Source organism: Spea bombifrons, chromosome 1 (genome assembly GCF_027358695.1).
Source record: "Spea bombifrons isolate aSpeBom1 chromosome 1, aSpeBom1.2.pri, whole genome shotgun sequence".
NCBI classification, from domain to species: domain Eukaryota; kingdom Metazoa; phylum Chordata; class Amphibia; order Anura; family Pelobatidae; genus Spea; species Spea bombifrons.
Window position 1 is genome coordinate 23,626,286 of NC_071087.1, and position 23,900 is coordinate 23,650,185.

General features: G+C 38.0%; 1 protein-coding gene across 1 annotated transcript; it reads left to right on the top strand.

Moving 5' to 3' along the window:
* Positions 1–23,591, top strand: CEP135 (centrosomal protein 135). Its single transcript, XM_053458589.1, has 26 exons — positions 1–159; positions 3,765–3,921; positions 4,260–4,450; positions 4,775–4,942; positions 5,615–5,756; positions 6,736–6,820; positions 7,123–7,251; positions 8,171–8,386; positions 8,969–9,034; positions 9,316–9,466; positions 10,497–10,720; positions 11,300–11,455; positions 11,633–11,791; positions 12,318–12,395; positions 12,999–13,150; positions 14,216–14,331; positions 15,298–15,452; positions 16,571–16,626; positions 16,897–17,065; positions 17,597–17,707; positions 18,275–18,460; positions 18,901–19,110; positions 19,843–20,045; positions 21,138–21,242; positions 21,599–21,754; positions 22,363–23,591. The coding sequence occupies exons 2-26, from the start codon at positions 3,809–3,811 to the stop codon at positions 22,382–22,384; spliced, it is 3,519 nt and encodes a 1,172-aa protein (XP_053314564.1). The 5' UTR covers positions 1–159; positions 3,765–3,808; the 3' UTR covers positions 22,385–23,591.
* The last annotated feature ends 309 nt before the right edge of the window (positions 23,592–23,900 follow it).

Here is a 23,900-nt window from a genome sequence, read left to right on the forward strand (position 1 = left end):
GCCCGCCGCTCTGCGCTTTGGTAAACAGCGCATTCAGTGGGACGTCTCGAAACGAGCAGGGTTCGTCCACCTTCCCGGTGCGCTGCGGGTTAATGCGGGCATGAAGCTGTAAGCGGATACGTGGTGTCGGTGAAAAGGAACTATAGGCCTGCAGACAGGGTAAGGTCCCGGGTGGTTGAGAAATTTACACCCCCAGCTGTCACCTACTCTGCCTCTGGTGCCTCAAAAAGCACTGAAGTATTTAGTGGAAGTTTAAACCTTTTATTGGGTTGCATGGAAGAAGATGTATCGTCACATAAACTTCTCTTCTTCAAATAGCTTATGCGGCTTTACCTCATTTATTTTCTTATGGGAGGCCAGTGATGAGGTGCAAAGGACAGCGGGTATTTGAGTCCTTATAGCTCACTGTTTCTTGGTGCAACGCCATCTCCCCATAACTGTTGACTTAATAAGTTAATGAAGGGGGTGATGAGGTCATCGCGCTGTAATGGGATGCAAAGTCTGTGGTAATCTTAATGCTTGAGCTGTCAGTGACAGGAGTAGTGAGCATCATCTGGGCAGAAATGATGTTAACTTGCTGTGTGAATCGGCTGCGTTTCGAATCTAAATATAATGTGAGACATTCTATCCGTCACGTGTAATGGATAGGATGTCTCTAAATGTTCTGCGTGTTCCGAATGCACGGATGGCCCTCTAAGCTCTTTTAAAGTATCCATCCATATAATTCTGTGCAGCTCTCGTTTTATTGATTGTTAAAGGTTTAATAGCCTACAAATCCACAAACTTTTAAGAAGTTTTTTTATCAGCCTGAACCATCACACGATTAAAGTGGAACTCTCACAGATTAAAAATACTGTGCTTATTACAAATCTTTTTTGCATTATATAATGTCTTCCAGCAGCTGCATATAGGTTGTTTGTATTCGTTCCGTTTTAGTCTATTAGACAAATGATTGCCAGTCTAATGTACTTTGGCAGCATTACATTTTGCAAATACTAGATCTATTTCTCGTGCTGCCTGCGGTAAACAATACAATGAGTCGGTGTTCATCATCCAGCTGGATACTCTGACAGGATTCAATTAGCATCTCTAAAGAATCAGCTCAGTGTCAGAGCATGGAAAGTCACCCAAAACATCATGTGACTGACAACATAGAACGTCTATAGATGAAGGAAGTTGTTTTTGGAACAGAATTAATTAAAATCCGCATTCTAACAGTGCATTCAGATTCTAAGGAGTACGATATATATATATATTATACATACATACATACATACGTTTTTTGCATGAGCTCAATTCCTGACGTGGCACACGTATAAGACTGATGTCTGGAAGTAGCACTTGGAAAAGAGGAAAATCCAGCGATATTAGAAAGCTGTTGATTGCATGATACGCATGTTATACCGTATTTGCTCGATTATAGGACGAGGTTTTTTCCAGAGCAAATGCTATGAAAAATACCCCTTGTCTTATAATCGGGGTCATCTTATAATGAGACCTCAAATAGGTCTGACTATGAGACTAAGATCCAGGTCACCCGCAGCGATGCAGGGGACCTGGATCCTCCTGTGTTATGCCCCCCCCCAACTTACTGGTGCATCTGAGTCCCCGGTGCTTAGTCTGGGCAGCGTGTAGAGCTCTACCCGATTCGCGTAGACAACTTCCGCTCAAGCGGGAGGGAGGGAGGGAGTGTTAAACAGGGGGCATAAGGCATTTCTGGAGGCAGAGTGCTCTGTGAAATGCCACTCTGCCAACTGAAATGCCTTATACCTCCCTATATGCTACTCTGCCCCATAATATGCCTTTTAACCCCCTAAGTGCCAGAGTGGCATATAGGGGTATAAGGCAATTCTGGAGGCAGAGTGGCACATATGGGGTCAAAAGGCATATCATGGGGCACAGTGGTATATAGAGGGTTGAAAGGCATATCATGGGGCACAGTGGCATTTAGATGGTTAATAGGCACATCATGGGGCACAGTGGCATATAGGGGGTATAAGGCATTTCTGGGGCAGAGTGGCAAGCCTGGGGGCAGATGTGCATAACTGGGGGGGCAGGTTGTAAAAAAAGGAAATAAAAACAAAATATTTTTCTCAATCATAGCTTTTATAAACAAAAAAATGTTCACATAGTTTACATGAATTAACATTTACTGGTAAAACGTTTTTCCTATAGGGTCGTCTTATATTCAGGCTTTTTCTTTTTTTCCTAAATTAATATTCAGATTTTGGGGGGTTGTCTTATAATCAGGGTCGTCTTATACTCGAGCAAATACGGTAATTTATGAGAATACACACAATAAGGGGGTAACACGCTATAAATCAGTGTATCGCTGATGGAGCGTTATCCTGGCTACCAACCTCACCAGGGTTGCTCTGGCCCCGTGTAATGCATAGATCATTCAGAGATAAACCTGCTAACACTCTCTGTAGTGAATAAACCATTGCATGCTCAGAGCCTACGCATCTTAAACTGATGAAAATGACTCGCTATTGAACTTTTCGGGGTCCTTGGGTGTTTTTCCCAACAAAATCAAACTCTGTCCAGCAATTGATATATTCACATACCTGGAACCTCATACCAGTCTTTGGGTGTAGACATGTCCACCCCCTTTATAACACTATTGCAAACCATTCCTTTATTCATTGAAGTATGAGGAATATTAACCATCATATCCTTTCTTAAATGCCATCACTGATCAAGTTAATAATCATGATCTATGAACGGATATAAAAATAGCCCTAAACATCTATGAGCTTTCCACACATGCAGGCTAGGACTACATGGCCAATTCACCCTGAATAGCAAGTATGCACACAAAGCTCTTGACCGAAGCTAATGACTGCACTTAAAGGGTTAAAGAGAGGAGTGACTGTAAGGGGAAAAAGCTTTAGCTGGCGTTAAAGTGCACTTCCTGTGTAAAAGCTTCCCGTTCATACGATGTGCTGAGTATCAGTCACATAACGTTCTTTCTGCTTGGATTCAAACGCTGTAACAATGCTCAGATATTATGATTTCTCCTTGAAAAAGACAATTCCTGGCTCTGTTCTGCAGGTTCCAAACATGCAAAGGTTTGTTTTTTATTACTTGCAGTTCTCGGATAGACTATGAACAATCAACAAGTCTTTTATAAACGGTATTGGAAAACGGGAAATTGCACTAAAATAAAAATGCAAAAACCAAAAAAAAAAACCCAGACTTAAATGTTGGTTACTGCTTCAGGGAGAAGTGTAATTTTCAAGTTTACTCTGTGTATGCGTGTCACCGCATCCTATTAAAGACACTGGGGTTTGTTCACTAAACGGAGCGTTGAAGGGGGTGGTTTGTGTGGTAGTTGTATTTCTGCTCCTTGACATCACTACACATTATAAAGATGACATTTTGTTTATATAACGTTGGCAGAGTCTGTAGTGCTTTACGATCAGTCGGCAGGATAGATCTAAAGAAGTGATCTCTATGAGCTTCTGCAGCAGCTTGGCTGGTTACGTATAATCCAAAGTGAAATCTCCAAAATGTCTCCATTCTCCTCACATTAAATTATGCATTATACCGGCCTGGCTCAGCCCTTCATACTGGGTGACTTGCTAGTCTTTGTAATACCGTTGGTGAGTAAATCCCAACTGTTTGTGTTTAGAGGTTAAACAGAAGAGTATCAAATCTTCTGAAACAAAACAACCTGGATGTTACTCTTGGTTATGGAAGAAATTGCACGACTGGACAGCTTGCGTATTTTTAACAGATTACTGCACCTTTTTATGATTTAGGAGCTGAATCTGGACCAGAGATCATCTTTAGCTTGAGTGTCATCATGAGTACTGCCGCAGAAAGGAAATTCATTAACCTGAGGAAGCGTCTTGACCAGCTGGGTTACAAACAGCCGCTGGGCATTGAGTCCCTGCCTTTAGTAGAAAAACTCTTCAGGTACGTTTGGGTAACTTTTTAATTTTTTTTAAATTTACTGTAAAAGTTATGGAGGGTAGTGATAGATCTTCTTGAAGGAAACTACTTTGTGTTGCTGCCTGGCATAGTTTGCCGAAACTGTAGGAATGGTCTGCAGAGCTTACAATAAATACAACAATATATAATAGTGAGTGGATGTATGTGGATGGTTAACTTGCACACAAGCTCAGGAGAACGTCATGCAGGGGCTTCTATATGGTGTACCGGCTCTCATTTTCCCCATAAGCCTGATTACGCTAGAGTAGATCATTGTTTTGAACAAATTCTCCCTGACGCTGCACTTTATGTACACTTTTCAGTGATCTTGTTCACACGACGGAAAGTCTTCGCAATGTAAAGTTAACTGCTGGCAAGTCTGAAAAAGAGAACAAGAACTTTGATTCGGTGATCGAGCCTTACAAGACTGAAAACGCCAGGCTTGTCAAGGAGAACAATGAGCTGCATCTAGAACTTCTAAAAACAAAGGAAGAATCAGATCGCTTTATCAAAGGTTTGCCTTTAAGCATCAGCATTTGTTGTGTGCTTGTATACATGTTTTTTTAAAACTTAATAGATTAGATTTTTTTTATGCTTCCATAACAATATGGTGCCATTTTTTTTTAAATTAAAAATATTGTGTAACTGCTATAGAGTGCGGATGAACAGTTTGTTGGAACACTGCATGTGTCTCTGTTTAAAACGTAAAATATTTTTTCGTGGTATTTCCTCCTTTTTTTTTTTATACTTGTGGTGTTTATATTCTCATTGCATTAGAGATTGACCATAGTAAGTGGGTAGTTATGTCCTAACACTTAACGTGTTTCTTCCCTTGAAGACTTGAAAGCTTCCCTGAGAAAACTCGAACACCAGACAGCCGACCTAAAATTTTTGAATAACCAATATGTCCATAAAATCCGATCAATAGAAAAGGACAGCAAAGCCAAGTCGGAAAAGATTCAGCAGCTTCAAGAAAAGAACCTGCAGGCAGTCGTGCAAACGCCAGGTAATAACCTATTTAGTGGAAGAAACTGTGAGAAACATTCAGTGACCTGTCTAATCTTTACTGAACTCTATTCATTGCTTTAATTTACTTCGATCTGATTTGACAAATTGACAATAGCGTTCTTTGTGAGATGATACAAAGTAACCTTTGCTAAATGTATATGTGAGGTACTTGACTCTGTGCTTTGGGAGTTAAATTGCAGAGTGCTCTGCACTCTTTATTTGCCGTAGTGCAGAATCTGGTTAGACCATTGAAATAGGCCCAATGATGTTAATCTGCTGTGGCCTTCTATGCTGTACCACATTAACTGTTGGTTCACAGCACTCTTTGCAATATATGCTTACAGAGTAATACAAAGCAACAGGAAGAAAGTAACCATTTAAAATGCAAACCAATCACTTAAATGTGTCACTCATTTAATTAAATATGTCTAAATGACACAGGCCATTCTCCATATTTACTTTTTTGTTCATCCCCCCCCACCCCCTTAATCCCCTTCATCCCCTTCCTGTCCTCTGTTATATGACAAGTCTGTTCTCACACAGATTTGTATGCTTAGCAAGCTCTCTGGCATCTGCTTCATCTCCCACCCAACCCATATATATATATATATTTTTTTTTTTTGAGAGGGGTTACATTTCGTAGGATGACCCATAAGTTTGTGTCTTATAGGTGGCAAGAAAAGAAACATTCCTTTCAGGCGTCAGCGCATGCAGATTGACCAGGCAGTGCCGCCATCCGGCATCAATAGTCACCCCGTGCCTCAGCCAGATGATCCTTATGTAGCAGACCTGCTCCAGGTGGCCGATGACAGGTATTTCTTTTATGTACTATTTTCCCATTGGCGATATGCTCATTGTGCAAATATTTGTGCTACAGGCCTGTGTTAACGGCAAGAAATATTATCATTGATACATTTGAGAAAATAAGTTATAGATATATCTGAGAATTGTTCCTCATGTATATGTAAATTTGTAAAGTACTAACTTGAGAACTGGATGGTTTAATGTTCCTGACACTCCCTCCCTAAAAATAATTCTTGATAAATCACCCTGTGAGTGTCCTTTTGAAAGCATTCCCATTGAATTCAAATTGAGTGATTGTAATTTATTCTGATATTATTTGTTTATACCTCTGCTAATTGTCACCCTTGGATGACAGAAACTCCACCGTATGTTATGAGGTGAGCCATAGCATAGAAAGAAGACTTTCCAGAAAGGCCAAAGATTAGTTTAAAAAAAGAAAATACTGTAAAATCACAGTTATACTGCACTACACGGGCATAACTTTACACTCAATTTTGTAGGAAAAACTGAATACTTGTGTATCATATGCACCCATTTCCCATAATCTACATTCGGGACCACCTCCCAGCTTTCCTACCTTTTAGTATGCTCAGGAGGACGATGATCCCTGGTGGTCCAGCGGCTGGTGATAATCTGTTCGTCTCCCTTGTAGTCCTCACACGGTGCCTGTGTCTGAGTGCCAGGAGATTGCTGTATCTCACACTCAAAGTGTCAATGGAGAGGGCTATGCCAGCCAGCATGCTTTATGTACTCACACTCTCCTTTCCAGGACTCTGGAAAAAGGGGTAAATTGTGTGTATTAAGCCAGAGTTTTACAGTACTGCTATACTGGTAAAATGCAGCAGTTATGTGAATGTCTTTTGACTTTACAAAAATTGCATTAATTGCTATTTTTTTTAAACGTTATTTTTCCACCCAACATAGTTTTTTAGCAGTTCATGGTTTGTTTGTTTTTAATAGTGGCGTCTCTTATTTTGTATATTTCAGGGTTCGTGAGCTTCAGCAAGATGTGGCCACACTACAGGAAAAACTAGGGACTTCAGAAAGAAGCGTTAAGAACCTGACCCAGCAGGTCGGACATCTCTGCATTTCCATTCTTTTTTACTCATCTTATAGGCTCTTTACAGTGTGACAGTTGTGGTTTGTGGCTTTGTAAGGGGGTCTGAAGAATAAACAGCTCAAAATTTTATGATAACTCTAAGAACACATTGTTCAGCAATGGGAAATGTCTAACGACTTAATTACATGTTGTGTTTCAGACTAGAGAAATAGTCATTTCGTTAATGTTAATTCCAATGTTTTTTTGTGAAGTTTGTACACCATTATGCTGCTTTTTATGTTTAGCATTCATGTTGCAATGCTTTTTACTTGAAGGTCGAATTGAGGGACAGAGAAATAGAACGTCTGGCTCTTGCCTTGGATGGTGGGCGTTCGTATGATGTAATTTCCCTTGAAGCCAGATACAGGAGTAATGAGAAGCTTGTAGCTCATCTAAACCTGCAAGTGAGTCTCTTCTTGTCTTCTTCAGCTTCATAACACCAGCCCAGTTTAACCCTTTAATAAGTGTGGATGTTAGGTGAATGATTTTTTTTTTACCACCATATGCTTCTCCAGTCATGAATACCTTTTTCATTTTTAGTGTAACGGCACAAGCTATTGTTTTTGTTTTGTTTTTTTTTCCCAGACAGATAAGGCTTTCATTTAGATCTTTATTTGTTGGAGTGGCAGGCGAGGTGGGCACTTGATATGTCTTATTACTGCATTATAGCAGGGATTAGGCACTTTGACAAGACGTACCATGTCCTCATCAAGGCTTTAAAGCTCCCTTTTTTGTGATGACAGTGTACCTCTGAGGATAATCTACAGTTTTTTAATGAGACTACCCGATAGAGTTTGTAGTTATCCAAATTTTAGTTGCTCGCTACAGTTGAAAGGTTTCAGCGAGCTTGAAGATCTAGAAGACAATCTGTACACGAATCCTAATCCTTATTCCATGATATGTTATATGCCATCTTTCCAAAATATGTTGCAAACGTAGCTGGACTGAAAGGCGTTTTTTGTGCAACCAGCAGGAACATTTTATTGGTTGCTGTGTGATTGAGCCACTTTTGCTCAAGATCTGCTTTATGCAAACAGATATATGTATCGTAGTGATTCCGGATTGTGCAAGCACTTCATCTATAGTGAGAGAAATGTGAGAGCCTCTGAGGTGTCAAGCATTGAGGAACAAAAATGTTTGTTTAAAATAAAACGCCCATGAAGAATAACTTATCTAACGAGTTATATGAGTAAGGGCTCTGCTAGATTTCTTGATGGCATTGGCTTGTGCACAGGCCTTTTCTAATTTAATTTTTTTTAAAAACTGTCCGCTAAATTGCCTTTAACCCACAATTTGTTCAATTTTTTCCTGCCATCCTTTTAGATTGAATATCTTCAGCAAACAAACAGAGACCTTGAAAAACACGTGCAGGATCTCTTAGAAACACGGAAAAATGTGAATAACGAAGTAATAAATCTCAGCACTAAGAATGAAGAACTATGTAAGGAGCTCACGGTGTTAGATCAAATGGCCCACCATATAGAGAGAGACAAGGAGATGGTGCTAGAAACAGCAGATGCGGAAATTGAAGAAGCAAAGGCAAGAAGTTCTTATCGCATAGCTAAAATGACAGAATAATCAAGAATGTCAATTGGAAACGTAAACTGCTTTTTTTGACATTAAAGTAGATCTGTAGTTTTTAGTAGATGATTTGTGCTAAAAGCTGTGGCGGAATGATTATACATTGCATGCTCCAGCTTGAATTAAAAAGACAAAGCTTCCATTGTTTAGGTTTCCCTTTTAACATTTGCTGAACTCTGCTACATAGAAGCTTCAACCTATGTATTTTACAGTTTGACTGTGTTTGAAGACTGCCTTCACGTCCATATAGATGTTGCTTTTGTTCACAATTTATTTTTGTAATTTATGATGAGGCCGGTTTCGAATTCTGTGCTACCCAAGGCTTTTTTTTGTGTTTGATTAGAAACGTACCCACTGGGAGAGAAGCCCTATATCGATACTAGGTGTTGTGTTAAGGCATAGCGGATGTTTATCTTCAACTTCCAATACCATTTAATTTTACATTGACCTCCATGGATGTGGTGTTTTACTGGATCCTAAATTAATTTTATTAATGTATAGAGCATAAAATAAAGCCAAATGCTTTTTTTTTCCCTTTAGGATGAAATAAAAAGCCTACAAATGGAAGTTAACCAACTCGAGAATGTAATATCAAACTTGAAGTCGGTAAGTACACTGTAGTTTAGCTCCTCAAGTGCGTATGCTGCAAACTATCTTCTCGAGTATATTAAAGGATTGCGATACAAATGCTACCAGAAGAAGTAGTTACCTTGGATCCGTTACATGTTGGTTGATGAGTAAATAGGCATATGAGTAAGTCAGTGGCATTAAAAAATACCCTTCTACCTCTAAATCTGATTAAGAAGTGCATCAACCAAAATAATGAAAAATAAGTTTCCTCATATTTTATAATTCTTATATGTTAAAAATGTATAACTTTCTTCTAGGATTTAAGTACATGTGAATTTGAGAAAAATAAACTCATTGATGAAGTGGAGAAAAGAAAGGAAGAAAACCGCAAGCTAGAGTCACTGCTGAACCACGTAGAACATGATAAGCAGCGGCTTTCCAATAAAGTTGAAAAGCAGATTATTACAGGTAAATCTTAAAGGACATTTTGTGGCTCCTCGCCATTAAGACTCAAAGCAGAATATACAAGTTCCTGGGTTTTGGTCTAACAAAACGTACTAGTTACATACTACTCAGTTGGACAGTATTCACTATAAAATATTGGGAAGCAGATGAGAGATCAGTGAATTTTGATATTAATGTAGCCCAAGGAGGGTTCCCTATAAAGAATTAGAAGTGGGAAACAACTGGCTACAAGGTGGCCATCAATACTATTGTGACTGCACCAAATTCTCAATTATTTGCACCAAATCTGCATATGCGCATGTGGACTGTGAGTGTTTCCCACCATTTGTTTCAGGACAGGAGGACGCTAAGGTAAAGTGGTTCAAATCTTTAATCCACAACTGCAATGTTATCACAGTTAGAGCTAAAAAAAACCCCAGAAAATAAATAAATAAACAAAGCAATTAGATGGAAAGGAGTAGTTTGGGTCCAGATCTCTATATTGGCACTGAAAATAGTTTTTACAAACCATTTTATCCTCAAGAAACCCTAATTAATTCTAACAAAGCATTAAAGGTGTTGGAACTGCCAAAATATGTCTGCAAGTAACATGTTCACCTTTTTTAAACCTTAGGTGAAGAAACACATAACAACCCTCTGACAACCTATGCAGAGCTCAGGAGGACCCCTGATGCTTTTGGCACTCATGATAACACAGAATTTGAGAGCAGTTAACCATTCGCTCCATCTAGTCTGCCCATATTTCCTGCTGTAAAGACTCAAACCTTAATCAGTCTTTGGTCTTGTCTTAGGTTCACTTATTCCACATGTTTAATTTCCCTTACTGTGTCCGTACCCGAGAGCTTTTGCACATGATCAGCCTGTGTAAAGCAAGAAGATGTGCAAAGCTCTTAATAGTATTTACTACAGAATTATATCCATTGCTATATGGCTTCATTATACTAAAATCCTACTGTTGTGATAATATCGGTGTTGATGGGTGATATATTATGTATGTAAAACATTCTTGTCTTATTCTAAACCTTCCATCCAGAACGAGAGCTGGTCATGGAAGTGGAGAGAATGAGGACCCAATATGGTATTTTACGCACTGATCGTTCACCTTCAAGACTGGACTCGTTTGTAAAGGCTTTAGAAGAGGAAAGGGATTACTATAGGACAGAGATGGAGAAACTGGAACGCAGTCTAAGCTTAAAATCCAGTACGCTTGGTCATTCTAGAAGGGAAAGCAACAGATCGCATTCCTCTCCTGAAAAGGTAGGTTATAGTTTTCTATGACCACTTTATGACCAATGTTAATTTCATATTTCACATTGCACATTTTTGCATGTTTAAACTTTATTTAACTGGTTTTAATGTGTTCAATTATGTTTAATGCACCCATATACATTGCAGGCATTTTTTGAAAGGAAAGGGGTTCCTTAAATAATGATTTTAATTTATTTAGTATGGTAATTCATGGAGATTTTTTATTTCCAAAATAAATTGTCTGGCCCCTCAAGGTAAATATAATGGAAAAACCACAAGCGCATCCTGCAGGAAAAGTCGGTGCCGAATATGAACCCAAGATCCTAAAGGATAAAATATAAAGCGTTGTGTGGTCCAGCTTGAGCTCTCTGATTGGTCGTGTTTATATTGCAAATATTAAAAGGAGAGCAGTAAATATTAAGCAATATGAAACGCGTGTTAGATTGATATTTAGATTTTTTACATTAAAAAAGAAAACTTTTTAAATGTTTTCCCCTGTATAAGATCAAAATAAGCAATAAAACCATGCATTATGTTTAGTGCCTGTTGAAAATTCATTTTATTTGTTTTTGCTTCATGTGTTCCTAGGGCAGTGGACAGAGTTCCGAGCTGCGGCGGGTTACTAGGGAGAGAGATGAGCTTCAGATCATGCTCGATAGGTTTGAGAAGCACATGGTGGAAATTCAGTCCAGTGTCAAGGATCTAACAGTGGAAAGAGATAAACTCCGTCTACTCTATGACCAGGTGCGAGCTACAAATGAATAATAATCTCAAGGTATCTCCGATATGGACTGTGCATATGGCTGGTAGACTCACAACCGGTTAACCATGCCCCTTCCTCTACTATTTCCATAATGCAGATTTCTGCTAACACGATGCACCAATATGTCCTAGAATACAATATACATTCTTATGTTACAGTCCCAGAATGAATTGGCCATGCTAAGGAGAGAGATGTCCCTACTTCATCAGAAAGTCACTTACCGGGATGAACTGCATTCTGAAGAGGAGAGAGATCTTGCCATGTCTGATCTGCGGAGAGTCACAGCTGAAAATGAAGGCTTAAGGGAAAAGCTCATGGTAATACCTTCTCCTATTGGGATATATCGTCTTGAAGATGTCAAATTCTCTGAATATCAAATTTAAATCACCTAGCACCCGTCCAATAGCGTGGCAGTGAAAGGAAGCACATCCTCTTCTGCATAAAATCAGCTTTACAGTGATCTTTTGTCATTTTTATTACGAGTGTGGATATACATCAAGCACCTAAAACAGTAATAAGAATTAAACTCGATCAGCTTAGTATAGTAAATATCCAGAGACATTGAGTTGTTTTGCTGAAAACTGACTGGAGGGTTAATCATATATATATATATATATATATATATATATATATATATATATATATATATATATATATATATATATATATATATATATGTGTGTGTTCATATTCTGTGCCTAAATTCTTTCGTATGGGAGAAAACATGTTTTGTTTTTTTTGTTTTTTTACATGATCAACATAATTATTTGACATCGACCTGTAAAGCGGTAACACTGAGTGTTTCTCATTCATACTTTATTCTCATTCATACGTTTGTTATAGGTCCAGCTAGAGACATCAGCCTCTGAGAAAACGAAATTATCTAAAAAAATCGATGAACTTGAAAACACAATCTGTGAGGTAAGAAACTGATTTTAATTTAAACGTTAAAATGTAAGAAACACCTAGACTCTGTGTGTGTTTAAGCACCAAGTAAACCTTAAATAGTTAATGCACGCGTTTTCCAAATAAAAAAATGGGGGTTATAATTGAGTAAGTAGTCAAAAATAAAAAATGATGAGCTTAACAGATCTTTGGCACCCTACAGAAACTGAGCTAAACTTAGACTTTATTGTAATGTACATGAGTTGTATTTTGGGAGGGTTGGGTCTTTTCATCTGCCTTTGTGTTTGCCAAATGCTCCATTTTGAAGGTGAGAGAAATGCTTCTATTTCCCGTATGTATCGAGACCATGATGGTTTGGAATGATTGGTTAATCACTTTAGTTGTGTTAGTTATAAAGCAGTCAAGACTGGATGTACAGAGTAATGAGGTACCGGATCCATAAATAAAGCCGTAAAAAGATTTGGTTATGAAAGTAATTGACGAACAAATGAATCATTTTAGGGAAGAAAAATAATGGATTTGCTTTTCACTTTTCAATGAAAACACCTGTGTGTATATATAATCTTTAATATATTTTAATTGGTCAAATGCATTTTTGTCCTCTGTTTCACATTCTAGCGCAACACTGAAAGACACGAGTTAAAATCTACCATTTCTGAGCTTAAAGAAAGAATTGTTTCGTTAGAAAAAGAAGCAAGAATGCAATCTGCGAATCTGGCACAGACTCTAGATGATTCATCTCAATACAAAGTAGAGTTAAGCTCACTAAGGTTTGTCCATGCATTTTGATGACTCCTTGAATCTGCCTATTTTGTAGGCAATAAAGGATGTTTATTGGGGCAATAAAAAACACAGCTTTGTTCATTGCTGCACTACTTTGTACTGTACTGCAGTATTTTACACCATAAAAAAATCAAGCTTCTATGTTTAACTATTATACTTACATCATACAGTCACAAGCTAACATTCTACACTCATGTACACACATGCTTACACTATACGCTAATACACAACTATATGCTGACATATACACTCATGCTAATGCCTTACTGTAATATATACCATACACGCTAACGCTACACTCTTATACACATGCACACCCAATCCAACAACACACACACACTATACATATGTAAAACAAACACTCTAACACATGCACACCCAATCTGACACTACTGTACAGTAGACATACGGACTCTGAGACTATACATTTACACACACAGTGACTCCAGCACTATATATACACGCTACATATACACACTGACACTACATTATACACATACGCACTGACTGACATAACGGTATAAACACACACTCACAGACAGACTCCAGCACTATACGTATACACGCTGACCGACACTACGGTATACACTTACATGTACTAGATCCCACACACACCTCATAGAGACCTGCTGCTCCACTACCTTCTACCATTGTGAATCGGGTCCCTGCAGGAAAGTATAGGGTGCCAGCCTCACAGTGGTAGCCCTGGACAGCTTTTATTCCCTTGTCCTGCAAAACCCTGGGCGCCAAGAAGTGGTTTCTATTCGCCATGGCGAGGATTTATTGAGCCCTGTCTTGGGTCAGATGTATCGGTGTGTGTCACACTTTAGGAGACGTGCCAATTAGGGGGCAACCTATGGTCACAAAGAGCTACATTATTGGGAGGCTTCAGAGGTGACACTTAGAAGCTTGGGTCTATGGTTTGCAACAGCCACTATGTATGCTTTTAATGCGGTATAAGTAGTACAAATAAAATAAAACTTTATAATCGGCCAATCTTCTATTTTTAGTGTATTATTTACCATAAATTGAAAATTTGTCCCATATTTTAGGTTGCTGAATGAACAGCTACAAAAGTCCCTGGAAGATCTCCAGCATCGCCTCGCTGTAAAATCCAATGAAGTGCAGTTAGCCCAAGAAGAAATTGTAACTTTAGAACAAAGAATAGGTACTTCTCATTTTTGATATATCGAATTTTGAATTTGCGCAGTTCATATTCCTGACTTGACAGATATGTAAAATGTATCTAAAATGTCTCAATGACGTACATTGTATATCATTTAAAAAAAAAGACAAATGCCAGCCTGTTCTCTGTGTGCCGCTACATTTAAAAGGGGTTTAAATGCCTAAACAAATATATTAAATATTTCCTGCTACTGATATCATTGTTGCCAGAGAATACCCCTCATTTTGCAGGGTCTGTCAGTCATGCCTCCTGCCATCATACCTCACTGGCTGATGGCATAATGTGGCAGTGTGTGTGTATGTTGCCGTCATGGAGCTTTAAAACTGCAGTTAGAGGGCTCCCCATAGAATCCCTATGTTGGGGAAAAAACATACAAATATACTACTTTTTTGAAACAAATGGTTTTATGGAGGGGGGACACAATGAATATGAGGAAATTGCTGCACATGAAATGGGTTTTTGTTCTGCAGTCACCTATTTTCTGCTCAAGAGAGGGAAAGCAAAATTGCAGTGTAAATGTGAAAACTGCAAAAACGTAGCTACTGTACAAGAAACTTTGGAAGAGATTGATGATGAAATGGCTGCCTGGAAAGTGTCAGATGGTCAGATAGTTAAATATCCTGGGTGGTCTTTTCAGTAACATTGTTTCAAGGTCTGTTAATACTACTGAAGTTAGAGTCCCACCATAGTAAATTTGGAAAAACTTGGGGTATGAAAAAGTGAGGCGTATCTTGTAATATTTGCCCTATAATGGCTGAAGTAGATGAGAATCCTGAACATATAGGGTGTTTTCCAATTAGTGAAATGTATTTTGTTTTTGCTCTGGTCCTGAAAGGGTTAACATATTGCTTATGCTTTGTAATCTATACGAACATACATTTGTCTTATTTTATTATATTGCTGACAACCTTGCCATCTTATAACTATAGCCGCATATTTATTTATTAGATGAATTAAATCGAAGGATCTCTTCTAAAGCCGAGGAAACAAACGCACTGAGAAGCACCGTGTCTGCACTGGATAAAGAAAAGGATCATCTGCAGGAAACGGTGGATGATAAAACTGAGCGAATTGCTTGCTTAGAAGATAACCTCCATAACAAGGTACTAGTCTGGATTTGCTTCAATTTAATTTGTATGTGTTTGGCAGTAATAGAGCTACTCTATTTGGAAAAAAATGATTTTGAAATAGCATTATGCTACCTGTACTTATTACCCTATCTAGGGATGTACCGAAACCGAAAATTCAGGATTCACTTGCCCGAAAATGATCCCCCGCCAATATTAATATATATGTATGATTGCAATCACACTTGTATCATACTCAGATTCCAGCATTTACTGGTTGACTTGGCATGATATGAGTGTGATTGCTGTTTATTTATATATATATATATATATATATATATATATATATATATATATATATATATATATATATATATATATATATTGCTATTTGAATTTGTATGTCCAATTTTGGTGTGTTACTTACTTTTAATAAAAGTGTGGTTAACAAACCAAAACAGCCAGTACATGCTAGAACTTGGGCATGATAGGAGTGTGATTACAGGGTCCCTATGCAATGCTATCCCCCCCTTACACATCTCACACACACACACTCATTCATATACACAATCATTCACAGATACTAATCATTCAGATGCTCATACACTCTCCCCCACCCCCTTACCTGAACTACAGATCTCTCACTCGCAGACTTCTGCAGGGAGCCTGCTGCTTCCGTCTGTGCGAACAACCTGAACAGAGCCATGTGACGTGCATATATTTCGGCCGCTGATATATCGGTGCATCCCTTCCTAATAACAAGCAAAAAAAAAAAAAAACACACACAAAACCATTGGTATTTTTAAACTCAGGACAAATAGTAGAATCAATTTCATCAGGTGTTTTGTAGTTAGGTAAAAGATCTAAAAAGAAGAGAGCCCTTCTTGTCCTGAAAATAAATAAATAAATATATATAACTTGTGTGGGTACACTAAACAAGAGAGAAGAAAATCACAGCTAAACACGAGCAGTGCGGAAGGCATCACTTGGGTCATAACGCCAAGCAAAAAGTGCACTGATTGAAGCGCTGCTGGGTCTTTGCTAGATAATTTGGCGTTTGCATGTTTTTTTTCTCTGTATACGCTATCTGGTTCAACATATGTGCACCACAGTTTACTGCTCTCTCACCCAAGACCTGTTTTCTCTCCTTAAAGGAAAAAATTATCACCGAATTAAGACTTGCTGTTTCTGACCTGGAATCCACAATTGAGTAAGTTTATGATGACCATTATTTTACTTTTTCTACATTGCCTTAAAGAAAATTACAAAAACAATGAATGTCAATTTCTGATTTTCTGTGGATACTTTTTTCAAATAATCTACCAAAAAGGGTTGAGAACTAAAAATGTGACATCTTGCAGCAATGACAGGCAGAACAGCCATCCCTTAACCTCTACATCATTGCTATTTTATATTAAATCAATTATAAAAAAAAAACAGTATTATAGTGTTTAACAGAGCACCTTCTCTGTTTTGCCAGCCATTTGAAGGACACTTTTGGTAATAAGGAGCGAGAAGTGTCAAGTCTTCGCCGGCAGCTCGATTCCGCCAATGCCGAACTTGATGAAATCGCAAAACTGAGAGAAGTTACTCATAAAGAGAACAGAAGGCTGCAGGATGATCTGTCAACCATGACCAGGGAGAACCAGGTATAGAGAAAAAGATAATTCATCGCAGTTGCGTAGTTATTTCATATGTCTATATATAGATATACATATATATGGTGTGTGTGTGTGTGTGTGTGTGTGTGTGTATATATATAATATATGCTAAAATATAGCACCAAATATGTGCTGAAATACCCTGCAATCCAGTAATTATTGTTCTCAACATCAGTGTGGATTTATTGAAGTGATAGAATATCTCAGAGACGGACCTGGTGGCTTGCGTTTCACGGTTTGTGTGCTACGGTGCTTAATCACAAGTGTTAGACCGTGCAAGATATTTTATAATATATTAAATTCCTTCTAGAGCATCTGTGGTGTAAAGTGGTAGGGCAATGACCATAGTAACACTTTGCCTTTACTACTCTGAACAAGAACCACACTATATAGATATAGATCATATATAATATCATGTCATTCTTTCTTGTACAGGATGTCTCTCTAGCTTATTATTGGTTTTTAACTACTGACTCCTTATTGGAAAATGTTTTGTTTTATTTCCCATGGCTTAATTAGACAGTTAGCATGGAATTAGAAAATGCAATGCATGAAAAGGAGGAGTTAAAGCTGAGGATTCATGGATACATTTCAGAAGTTTCTAGGATTGAGACCATAATGGCTGCCAAGGTAAGCAATTTATTTTTGCTCAGTTTAATAACAAACTTTTTTTTTAAACAAATTTATTATGGCACCAAGCAGTGATGAGATACTAAAGAAAGTAAAGTATGACACGGCACAAAACTTTTCTGTCTTTCATCCTTGTGTATGTGCCCCATGCAAACTGAGGTCTGGTGCGATATTCAGACATTGAGCCCCTTCAGTTGCAGCCCCAGCAGGGCTGTTCTCAGAACTCGCCAGATCGAACTACAATAACACCATGCTTTTAAGCTGAACAATACAACTTTATATAACAGTGAGATGCGTTGTATGTTTTTTCAAGCTGGTTCGCTGCAAAGTGAGTTATTAGAGGTATGGACAGGCTGTGATTGGGAACCAAGAGTCCAGGTTAGAGTCCGCCCCACCTCATGACACATTTTTGCTATATCTCTTAGATCACAACAGGTTTTGTTTCTCCTCTGCTCCAGCATTGTTCTGTGTTTAAATATATATGTATGATATTTATTTGACTTTGTAGGAAAGTATGAATGTTGTGTTAGCACCAAGACTAATACTGGTCTATATTTTTTTTTCCAGGAACAAGAGAATCGTGACCTTCTAGATCAGTTCCGGATCGTGCACAGCCAAGCTGAGGAATGGGAAGCCAAAGCCCAAAACGCAGAGGGGGAGAGCAGTTCTATAAGACTGGAGCTGCTGTCTGTGGATACAGATAGAAGACATCTGCGTGAGAGACTCCATCATCTGGAAAATGAAATTCAGGAGGTACGGTGTTATCACCAGGCAGATGAGGCACACTTCATTAACTTTGCAGTAAGGTTAACACACTTTTGCCACATTTCAACCAACCAGCTCAAAGTTTATTTACAATAAAGAGAGATTTTGTCATTTTATGGCATATACAACAAGTATGCCTTAATTTTCTTTAACAGTGGGATAGGGGATACCCACGTTCTTTTTATGAAAGTAATCTTTGCACATTTAATTATATTTTGGCATCATAACACACTAAAACAGTTTGCTTTGGCACCTAAACTATCTTTATTGCTTTGAAAAAAGACTTCTTGGTGTTCTGGGATGCACTGTTATCACCCTGAAGATTGTTAAGATAAAGTGTAGAAGAAAAAAAATGGATCAACAGTATCTGAAATGTCGCCAAGATTAACAGTCTGCTAACTAATATTACATTGTTGGGCTTTTTACAGCACATGAATGCTCATCAGGCATATGAATCTCAGATATCATCTATGGCAAAGGCCATGTCAAAGCTAGAAGAACAGCTTCGACAAGAACAAAACGAAAAGGAATCATTGTTATCTGATTTAGCATCTGTCCGCGAGCTCTGTGTGAAGTTGGACTCTAACAAAGAGCATTTCTCTAGACAGCTGACAGCCAGAAACATGGAGAATGAAAGGGTAAGCATCCAGGGCAAGCAAAGCCCTCACCGTAGTAAGAGTGTGGCCGCATGGGCCAAAAAAGCTACATTTATTAAAAGATCGCATGGTTACAATGCTATCATGTCTGCAAATACATTAAGTAAACATTGCGTGTAATATTTTATATTATAGCCGGAGAAATCCAGCCCAAATGGATAACTGTAATGGCTCCAAAACTATGACCATTCATCTACAGACCTCTTTAATAATGTTATAGGTAGTTGAGTATAATACACGGGAGTTATATTAAACATAACGGTAGTAAACATTCATATATATATCTTGTATTATTGTTTGTTTACTTTTACTATACCATCCTGTCTTAATATAAGTAAAAATATTTCATATTAGATGTCTTAGTATTCCTGGTTTATTGTCTTATTGACAGTAATCAAGCACTCATCTTAACATTTTTCCTCAGTTTGTAATACTGTTCATATCAAGATCTATACCGCTTGAGTTCCATCTTGTTGCCCGGCTGGCTTTCCAAATGTAAACTAAACAATCGGTTTATAATACTGTGTATGGCAGACTGGTCGGAAGGAATAGACACGTGTATTGGGGAATGCAAACAAATGTATAATAAAATGATTTATGGAGGGTGGGGAAGATGTTCAGGACAGAGGAGGATAAAATCCAAATGCCTGGATAGGTCCTAGGAGTCTTAATTTTCCCCAAACTATACGCTTGTGGTTTTTTGTTATCTTTTAGGTCCTGAATGAGGTGGAGGACATGAAGTCTGAAGTTGAGCTTCTGAAAAAACAGCTTTCTAGTGAACGCCTCACGATAAAGAACCTGGAAACCCTGCTGGCCACTAATCGGGAGAAGGAGTTTCAGAGTCACTTAGCGGCCCATGAGAAAGAATCGGAAATCCAGCTGCTAAAAGACAGGCTTACTCTTTCAGAAAGTAAACTGTAAGTTCCCGCCATCAAATGACTATGATCCACCTAACTCTTCTTCTTCTGATTATAAGTATTAAATGCATGCACGCAAACATTCATTCTGGATGCATTTATGGAGGCTATGTATAAACAGGAGCTCAAAATAAAATATACCAATCAATTCCAAATAAATCATCTTAATAGAAACGTTTATATTCCCTGTGCAAAAAAAAGCTGTGGAAAACAGGTAAAATGTTCATGGGCTTATTTTCACGCAAAGCCTTCTAACTTTAAGATACATTTTCATTGTAATAGAATTTTTTCTTGTTGGAACGAGTGGCGTAAATATCATTGCCTATGGTTTCGTAAATATTTCACCGGTGCTATAAAAGCGTTGTCGCTTTTAATCTTAACATCACCAGTGCTATTTTTTTTTTTACATCCCACTGAACAGTTTCCAGTTTTTGGTTGTTTTTTTGTTACAGATCCTACAAAAAGATAATTTCATATTTCTTAAAGATAAGCCCTTTTATTGATTTTAGCTTAGACTATATTCGTCTGCTTGATACATTTGAGTACGTTATAGTCTGCATTGCAGTAACGCCGTATTGTTACGTGGCACCAGATGAAAATGAATTCTCCATTATAACAGGCTGTTTTTATATGATTAATCATGGGAGTAATGCCAATTTTCTCTTTTCTCTCTATTTTCTGTATTTATTTGTTCACATTGAATTTGTCACCTTATAGATAGGGTTATGTCTGTTTTAATTTAACGTTTCCCCTAGGCCTGGATTGCTCAGATCGAAGGCCTATAGTTTCGAATGCTTCGTCTGTAAAATACAGATAGAACTCCATTGTGCATGAGTTTAGCGGGACTTCCACCAACACGTACTCCTTCACATGCGCAAGCAGTGTACTTAACTTCAGATGAAACATGAAGAGGGGGAAGTGAGGCCAAAGTCTTGTTTTGTAACTCAAAAAATGGCTGCACCAATGCGTATGAAGTAAAATGCACTTCAGTCCATGCAAAATCAGGCACTGGAGTGGACCTTTAATTTCCGTTTTCATATCTGATCGCAGGTTGCCATTTTCCTATTTATTTATTTATTAATTTATTTAAAGGAACAGTCAGTCTCGAGAAGCAGCCATGCTTCGAAGTAAACTTACCCAGCTACAGTCTGATTATGATATTGCCAAAAGACAGCTTACCACCGAGCGATTTGAAAGGTAAGAATATTTCCCGTGCTTTGTGCAGTTTATATTGAAGCCCGTTGAGTATTGAGGTATTGGCCCAAAAATGGTCCTGTGAGACTTCATGCTTAGGGATTTAGTTTTTTGTTCTTATTTGTACGGTTGAGAGTTGTCATTTTTGGAGGGTTTTTGTTTTCTGTATTGAGTGTCTATTCTCTATTGGATAAGAATACGCTTGGGCAAGTTTGTATTGCAATACATATATACTAAAATTAGTGTGTATGTGTGTATATATATGTATGTGTGTGTATATATATATAGAGCACAGTGTATTTGTTTGTGAATGAGATTTTGATAGCATTGGGATTGGTAATGAAACTCTTTTATGACAGAGAACGTGCGGTTCAAGAGTTGCGTCGGCATGGCCTCTCTACATCATCGGTGCGTACGTCATCACCACTTACTTCAACAATGAAATCCCCGGCGCTGTCACCAGAACGCTCCATTTTACGGTCTGTCGAGCGAGGAGCCGACAAGTCAAACGAAAAGTGAGTTTATAGTTTTGTTCAAATACACAGAACATGCAATTTTATTAGCTACATGTGTACTTATCTTTAAAACTGTAGTCCTCGGGTACATGGCTTTAAATTCTTTGCCCTTTCGATCTTCCACTTATATAGGGATCCCTTTAACAAAATAGCACCCTTGATATATAAAAGATTGCGACTCTGACCCAAGTTATCAGTCACTGGCTTTCAACGAATTCATGGCCCACCAGTCAGCTTACCTTGTTTTTATCAGAACGAAGCTTAGTAATTTTTTTTCTTTGTGTCACCTTTACGAGCGCAAATGCATCTGATGTACAAGTGCCTGATTGTATAGCGATGCATGGAGTCAATCCCTGCCTAATACTATTGTGTAAAATTGTTTAAAAGCCTCAGACCAGACATTAATCCTAGTGCACTCTGGGTTGTTTAAAAATGGAATAAGATAAGAGGTAACGGCTGGAATCTAAAAGGTAGGAAGGCAAATGCATGACATTGCCGCAATCTCCATGCATAGGCTGCCCGTCACGGATTCAGTTATGTTTAGGTGGTGTACTGAAATTGCCATTCTTAATACTTGTTCATCTAGATGTGTTCTTTTTTATTTATAGGAGCGTGAGCTTCAAGGAGTGACAATCATCTTGACCTTATGAAGAGAAAAGAAGTTCTAGAAGCAAATTAATGACTTTACTAAGGAGTACCTGAAAATCTACCTCTGTCAGCTTTTTTAAAATAAATATCTGGGTCTGTTTTCAAAACCCAACAATTCTATTTCCTGTCCCTGAATAATTTATTAACTGAATATAAACATATTTCTGTTAAATAACCGTTTTGAAAATTGCCCCCTAGTACACCCTCATTGCACGAGTATTGCGTAATAACATCGCCCTCACACTGCTGGGCTTTATGGGCTGGAAAACAGCGACCGCTTATGCTTGGAGACTGCGTGTTTTGTATGCTTTGGATGGAGAGCTCTACTGCTGTTGAACTGCATTTCTCTTAGGCAGGCTGAGGATTATAGGAATTGTAGTCAAATGCTAGATATTTTACCTTTGTGGCCTCTACAGGAAGCCTTTGCTGGCAAGAAAGCCATCTGGAAGCAGGTATCTTCTTGATCTGTTATCTGGTACTACTTTGTGGTACAAACGCTTGTTATACTAATAAAATATTGATAATTTATTGAAAGCACTGTAACAATATTTTTATTTAAATCGTCTTTATTGTAATACTTGTTTGTATACTATAGTCCTTTTTATAAATAAAAAAAATCTGCATATTGCCAGCAAACATGCATTTGTTCCACCTTTGTGCCCACAATATATTGGCACGTGTACCTTGATAAAATGACTCCGGGCACCAATCACAAAATATTGGTATGCGCAGTTTAATGGTTAGATGGGTACACAACCTGTATCATTTTACAAAGGTCAATAAGGAAAAACTGTTACGTCGATCATCCTAACGTGGGGGTTCATGCAATTAGAGCATGTCTTTTTGTGATGGTCTGTTCGGTTATAGATCACATTGAAGCGCGGTGCTTTAACCGTGGGGTATCCCTCTCTAGGACTGAAATGGTTTCATTAATATTTGGAATGGTCTGGGCTCAGTAATATTTATACTTGAATTATGTATATATTGGCTTGTTTTAACATATTGGATGTTAAGCTTTTGGCTCACTATTATCTCCTTCATTTCAAACAAATTCCTGCATTAAACCTAGAAATAAACAAGCCGAATCTGTCTTGGCAAAATGCTAACTACACCACTGACAGTGTTTTATACATGTTTATTTTTATATACGTTTCTATTTATTGCATCCAGAATAAATAATTTTGTTTGATATCTGATTCCTTGTTTGTATTAAACTGAAAGTGAATGTTATATGTAGCGCAAGTTTGACTTCTGCTGTTTTATTGTCTTCGTTCCTCAGCACAATCATTTCACTTCTGCCACCACCGTCACATTATTTCCCCCGCTTGCTTGACGTAGGAAGAGATGATTCATTGGAGATCTAGTACAGAAAGTACACGTACTAAAAATACTACTCTATAGGGTACTATGTATGGGATGGATGTGGCCCTAATTTGTGTGGGTACATCAAACTAGGAAAAGGGGAGTCTTGATTAAACCAACATAAAAAGATGGCAAG

Coding starts and splice junctions, on each gene's coding strand:
- CEP135 (XM_053458589.1), top strand. CDS start 3,809: ATGAGTACTGCCGCAGAAAGGAAATTCATTAACCTGAGGAAGCGTCTT. Junction 8,387..8,968: donor CGGAAATTGAAGAAGCAAAG/GCAAGAAGTTCT, acceptor TTTTCCCTTTAG/GATGAAATAAAAAGCCTACA. Junction 21,755..22,362: donor GCCGACAAGTCAAACGAAAA/GTGAGTTTATAG, acceptor TTTTATTTATAG/GAGCGTGAGCTTCAAGGAGT.